The sequence below is a fragment of the Prunus dulcis genome, chromosome 7 (genome assembly GCF_902201215.1).
Source record: "Prunus dulcis chromosome 7, ALMONDv2, whole genome shotgun sequence".
Taxonomy (NCBI): Eukaryota; Viridiplantae; Streptophyta; class Magnoliopsida; order Rosales; family Rosaceae; genus Prunus; species Prunus dulcis.
In genome coordinates, this window is record NC_047656.1 from 14,722,447 (window position 1) to 14,729,185 (window position 6,739).

General features: G+C 35.3%; 1 protein-coding gene across 1 annotated transcript; it reads right to left on the reverse strand.

Moving 5' to 3' along the window:
• Positions 1-3,380: 3,380 nt before the first annotated feature.
• Positions 3,381-5,492, reverse strand: LOC117634368. Its single transcript, XM_034368450.1, has 5 exons — positions 5,316-5,492; positions 5,169-5,221; positions 4,263-4,451; positions 4,088-4,168; positions 3,381-3,985 (listed from the first exon to the last, which is right to left on the reverse strand). Exons 1-5 carry the CDS (start codon positions 5,370-5,372, stop codon positions 3,808-3,810), a joined length of 558 nt encoding a protein of 185 aa, XP_034224341.1. The 5' UTR covers positions 5,373-5,492; the 3' UTR covers positions 3,381-3,807.
• Between the last annotated feature and the right edge of the window lie 1,247 nt (positions 5,493-6,739).

The window sequence follows — 6,739 nt, forward strand, 5'->3', positions numbered from 1 at the left end:
ATTAAACTCCTTAAATAAGCTACTTATTCTAAACTCTTAGTTATAATAAAATAAATAGTGCGATTGAACCTTTTAAATAAGTTACTCACTCTAAACTCCTCGTTATAGTAAAATAAATAATACGATTAAACCCCTTAAGTAAGTTACTCACTCTAAACTTCTTATTATAGCCAGAGATCCACACCAGAGCTTTTTAGCCTTTTCTTTTTCTTAGTGGACGTTGAGTCAGTTTTCCTTTGGGCCCATTGTCTACGTCGTTCTTTTCCTTCACGGCTTCAATGTGATCCAACTAATTCCTTATATCTACTCCATGCTTCTTCTTTTTTGGTCTGATATATCTATTCCATGCTAGTAAATGGATATCAAGCCTGTCGAAGTATCAAGAAGCATAAGAAGAATAAAAAACGATAGTTTGATATCTTAATAGATTAAAGGATATCGAAAAATTCGAGAAAATAAAAATAGCCCTTCCTCCTACCCCTTTTATATAAGTTCTGTGACTGGTGACAAACACCAGACAGAAAGCACAACAAACAGAGTTCTTGGCTTCCTGTAATTTGGGGTTTTTTATTATTTATTTATTTGAATTCTCTTAAAATTGAGCAACGTAGCTCAACTTAGAATTTGCAGAAGAACTAAGGTCAGCTCAATTCAATGAATTCAATTTCCAACATTTTTAAAATCTGCTCCTTGTTACATTCAATGTTGTTTTCTAAATTTCTCTTGACATTTGACATGTTCTTGAAGGAGGGATGCATTCAACCTATTAAATACATGTAGAGAAGCATTTTGTATTTGATATGGCACATAGGATTTTAGGACATGGCATGCTTTTGCTTATGCTTTACTTTTCAAACAACATTTTACATGAAGAATACTACTTCTTACAACAAGTAAAAACTAATCTTAGCCTCTCAAATTCTCTCATAGTTAGTAAAATACGAATAAAATACGTACATGTTTTATTCGGTAAAATTTTGGCAAGTTACAACTGAAAAGTTCGGCCATCATATAATAATATATGAAAATTATGTGTATAATACATGAATTTTGTGTGTATTATTGAAAATTTTGTAAAAAACACATGTATTAAATATGAAAAACACGTACATACGTGTACAATACTTGTATTGTATGTTAGCTTTAAAAAAAAGTGTATTTTATTGAGTCTTTAAGACGTGTACAGAAAATGGAAGTATTATTGAAAAAAATACGTACGTACGTGTATAATATGAGTATTAAACGTGAAAATGCTAAATTTTTTTATACAGGTAATAACTCTGAAAAATTTAAAAATCAAAAAAGGACAATAGAGACTAAGGTAATGCTCTAATAGTAATGGATAATGTTATAAACTACTCTTATTGATAAACGAAAATTGGGGAAAAATTATTTTTTTAAAAAAAAAAAGTGGGATCCCACTATATATTTAAAGCGTATGGCCAGGCGGCTATACTATTTATTTTTGAAAAAATTAAATTTAAAAAAAAAGGGACCCCGTATAGCCGCACGGCTATACTATTTATTATTGAAAAAACCCTCCTAGCGAAAAGCGGCCCTTTAAAAAAAAAAATACGAATACAGCCGAGCGGCTATACTATTAATTTTTTTTTAAACCACAGTATAGCCAGGCGGCTATACGCTTTAAATATATTATATTTGCAAAGTACAGCCGCACGGCTCTACTATTTACTTTTCTTAAAAATAGGGACCCTTTCTCTCGCCTAGGCGGCCTTTATTTTTATTTTTAAAACATAGTATAGCCGCGCGGCCATACTATTTATTTTTTGAAAAAAAGAAGACCCGCCCAGCCTCTTTATTTTTGTTTTTCTATACTATTAATTTTTAAAAAATATCACAGTACATACTGTTTAAATATATTATATTTGCAAATCACCTTTTAGTCGGCTAATCACAATTGTCCGTGGTTTGCATTGGATCAGAAAAACTACAGGCCATGGAGAACCTTGAAACCCAACAAACCACTTACAAGCTGAGGAACAAAACAAACATGAAATAAATAAAACCACCAAACTCCTATAAAATCAAGCCCCATACGCCATAAGGCACTCACATTGCCTCACCCTCCTATATTATATAATCCCAACCCTACATCTTTCACAAACTTACAATTATTTCCTCCCCAGAAAAAGAAAAATGGCTTTCATCATTTCCAGAGCTCCACCAAAACAAAAGCAACCATCTTTCTCAGAAGCTGAGAAGAAAGATGGGCATAAAGAACTCTCAGAAGCACAGAGTTCTTCCATCACCAGTCATGTCTACTTGAAATCATCTGCTGGTGCTGCCATGGACAGAGATGTTGTTCTTCGACGCATTCGTCACCACAAGAACTTGAGCAAGGTCAAAAGTGCTTTTCAATCTCTGATGGGCAGCTCACAGGAAGCTGCTTCTATGACCTCAGTCGACCAGACATGGCTGCACCAGGAGGACACTTTCTCTTCCCCTTAAGTCATTAGTTTATTGATCTTGTAGTTTTACTTTTTATGTGGTACAAATAGCAGGCTTATGACCTCAGTCGACCAGAAATGGCTGCACCAGGAGGACACTTTCTCTTCCCCTTAAGTCATTAGTTTATTGATCTTGTAGTTTTACTTTTTATGTGGTACAAATAGCAGGCTTATGACCTCAGTCGACCAGAAATGGCTGCACCAGGAGGACACTTTCTCTTCCCCTCAAGTCATTAGTTTATTGATCTTGTAGTTTTACTTTCTATGTGGTACAAGTAGCAGGCTTTGGCCAAAGCCACAATTAACTGCTTGTTAAATACCAGTACGGCTTCAACTCATTATGTATCTACTTATGTCATGCCTTCAACCCATCTGAAGATTATAAGCTTTCTTGCTCATCAAAGTTGAAACGTGTATGTTGATCATAATTCATAACATTTTTACCTGTGAGGTGATATCAGTGGAATCTGCAATCTCCTTGCAGTGAGCAAATGAACAAACACGAATTTTGATATGATCTTGAGCAAGAAACAGATCGCTGAAGGGCTATTTAATTACTTTGTGCATCAATTTAGAGCATACAACAAACTATCTGATGGTGGAAAAGTGGGGGAAACGATCGAATAGGAGAGAGATACATTCATGTTGCCTTTTGGTGATCTGAATCAGAATTTATGTCGATAGACACTAATTATAGTGCAATATAGTACAATTCTCTTTAATTTATGAGCAAGTCCATGTTTTACCTGCCAAAAGCAGCTGAATTTTCACTTTGGAACCACCAATGAAATGAAGAGTAGGTGAAATATAATAATGGCTCCAATAGATTTCCCAACTGTAATCATAGATTCTAAAAAGAAACATAAGGACTTAAGCAGGACCAGGGCCTAGGACTAGGAGAAGGACAAACTCTTAAAAATAATGCTCATAAGATATGTATTGCATGCATCTTTCAAATGTTTCTTTCTCATCATCAAGCTCTAACCAAGCTTTGCCCAGTTCTTAGCCTCCCACCCTACACAGAACTGAGCAGCAGACTAGTGCTGGCACTAAACATGTTTCAAAAGATCAGGGTGGAAAAACTTTTTCTTTTATCAATAAAACATAAAGGAAAGAAAAATAATGTCACAGATGATGGAGAACAATGCGACTACAACACAATTGCAGATTCTATAAAATAAACAGTTGGGCCATGGGGACATGATCCCTCTCCATTTTGATCATTCATAGGCATGCCCTCCTAGAGGAGCTAAGTACGATACATATCAGCATAGCTCGACTAAGGGAATACAATATCATAGCACATATCAAGAGAAGAAATGTAAGAAAATGCTGGCATTTAGCTCATCACGTTTTTACTCAACAAGCCAGAAGAAGAGAGGAAGCGTAAGGCTTGGTTGGAGTTGTTCAACACTGCATGTGATCTAGACACCTGCATTTTCCTTTTCTCCAAGAATGCCAAGGAATTCTGTAAGCATTTTGGAGCAGGTGTCTCCTTCAAAATAACAGTATCAACCCTGCAAATCAAAATAAAAGGAAAAAAACGAAATTACATATTCATTCAAAATGGAGTGAGATCAAAAGTATTTTTCTCTATCCTTATAGAAGAGGTCCCTCACCCTGAGCTTTTTAGCTTCTTCTTTTTCTTAGTGGACTTTGAGTCAGTATTCTCATCCTCAGAGTCTGAGTGGAACACTTGTCTGCAAGTTGAATGTGGCAATTTGGTTACAATCTCATAAGAACTAAAGATCATCATCCAGAGAGAGAGAGAGAGAGAGAGAGAGAGAGTCATACTTCTCACGAGCTGCAAGCAATTCAACAATGTTGCTTGGAAGCATCCCTGCACTACCCAAAGATTCTTGGTGTGTTTCAGTTTCAGGGGCATCTTGAACACTTTCAACTCCAGCAGACGGCTGTGGTGTTTTCTTTGGTGTTTTCCTCTGGGCCCATTGTCTACGACGTTCTTTTCCTTCACGAACCACCCTATATAGAGTAATATCAATTTCCGTTAAAATTTATGTCTTAAGCAAAATAAATGCAAAAGGTGGATACCAAAGCTACACAAACTAATTTCATATTTTATTTTTATGTTTCACAAATTGGTGATTCACCCCCAAAAATGATAAAAGAAAGAGAATCCACAATCCAGTAACACTTCTTGAATCAACTTTTTGAAGGTTTCCTAAGAGTCACCTGATAATGCAAAGCATCAAACTTCTTATAGGCACAGAAACATACAAAACATTGTCCATAAGAAACTGTCGGATCTAACTTCCATGTGATCCAACTAATTCCTTATATCTATTCCATGCTGGTAAATGGATTTCAAGCCTATCAAAGTATCAAGAAGCATAAGAAGAAGAAAAAACAAAATTTTGATATCATAATAAATTAAAGCACATCGAAAAATTGGAGAAAATAAAAATAGCCCTTCCTCCTACTCCTTTTATATAAGTTCTGTGACTGGTGAGGTGACAAACACCATAAAGCACAACAAACAGAGTTCTTGGCTTCCTGTTATTTGGGTTTTTTAATTTTCTTAAAATTGAGCAACGCAGCTCAACTTAGAATTTGCATAAGAACTCAGGACAGCTCAATTCAATGAATTCAATTTCCTACAATTTTTAATAACCAAACAAGACCTTAATTAAAATCAAAACAGTGTTTAGCAAAAGAGAGCAAGGTAAACAAGTGACCCACCTCGCTTTATTCTCTTTCTGGACCTTACTTAGTTCTTCATCTTGTTGTATTCCCTGTAACCATTACCAAAACAAGAACCAAGTTCTAAACTTTTGCTTTCTGAAATAAAAATATAAACTTTAAATTCTCTTCATAGACTTAGATTACCTGCTCGGCTGTGAGCTCTTCGGGGGCGTCCGAATCGTAATCTTCTCTGTCCGACATTTTCCTACCCCCTTTTTTTCTGGTCTTGGGAGAGTTTCAGGAGCGCCTAGGGTTTATGGTTGAAGGCTCAACCTACTCAAAGAAGACGATGCTGATTCTGAAATTTTGGGTCATGGAAGCTTTGTTGTTAGTGCTCAAAATAGAAGCAAGAGCCCAATTTCAATTAAGTATTAGGTCTTGGGCTCCTGGTCTTATGGGCTAAAGGGTTACCCTGGCCCATAGCTGACTTCCTCTATCTGTTTTTTTGTTTGTTTTTTTTAGAGAGACTTTTTCTATCTTATTCAAACTCAATTTATTTATATATTTTACCAACATCGTTTTAATGGTATTTCTCTCCAAGTTTGGAAAATATCTCTGACTCTAATCTCCCGTTAACAGATACATAAACATAAAATTTATAACTTGTTAAACTTTGATTAGTAACTTTTATCCATAAACTCGAACACAAGTTATATTAACGTAATCAACTGACTAAGATCTCATAGTACTTCTTTTTCCAAAACTGAAAGAAAGTCCAAGTTTAATACCCTAGGCCTTTTATCCCATTGATTAAAACAAAATTACATTAAGTTAAGGGGGAAAGAAATAAAAGTTGCTTTTGTTTGGACTTTTTGTCCATTTTAAAATAACACAACAAAATAAAAGGCCCCAAAATATAGTAATCATGCCATGGTTTGTAGTGCACAACACGCCATATGATTAAAATGCAATATGATTAAAACTGGTAAAATCAAATTAGGATCATATATTGGTTGGTTTAGTAGTTGATTGGGATTAGATTTTTAAATAGTTTAATCTTCCACTAGTGCCATTTTCTAAAATGTAATCCCACAAAATTATGTGGTTGGGAGTATTGGAGAATCTTATACCAAACCTGGTCATGCATATTGCATAAGATAAGCCTGTCTATTTTGCACTAAAATAATATTATATTAGTGAAACGACTTGGTAAATTAGCTTGTAATTTTGAGGGATACAGTTGTTTGGCACCGACTTCACTCCCAACGGTCAAAAGATGCAGATTATCTGTCGGTTGATGATGCTTGATTGAAAACAACATCCCCCAGAGGCAATGCTCAACTCACTTTTAAGCAAGATGAGCTAAACGTTAGTGATGATGTGACCAAAACAAAGTTGCTAAGCTAAACATCTTGGAGAAGTTGTTGAACCAGCTCCAACGGCAGTTTGGGCCTCTGATCATCCACTTTTTTTGAGTCCAAGTTTCATGTGATTTGCTATTTTGCACCCAATACCTCAATATCTGTCTGCTCTGTATGTTGGATTAGGAAGTTGGTACATATGAGATATAGGTCAAGAATCCTTTTCATTTTTGGTCTATGTTGGCTTCTCCAATATGAACGGCTGAA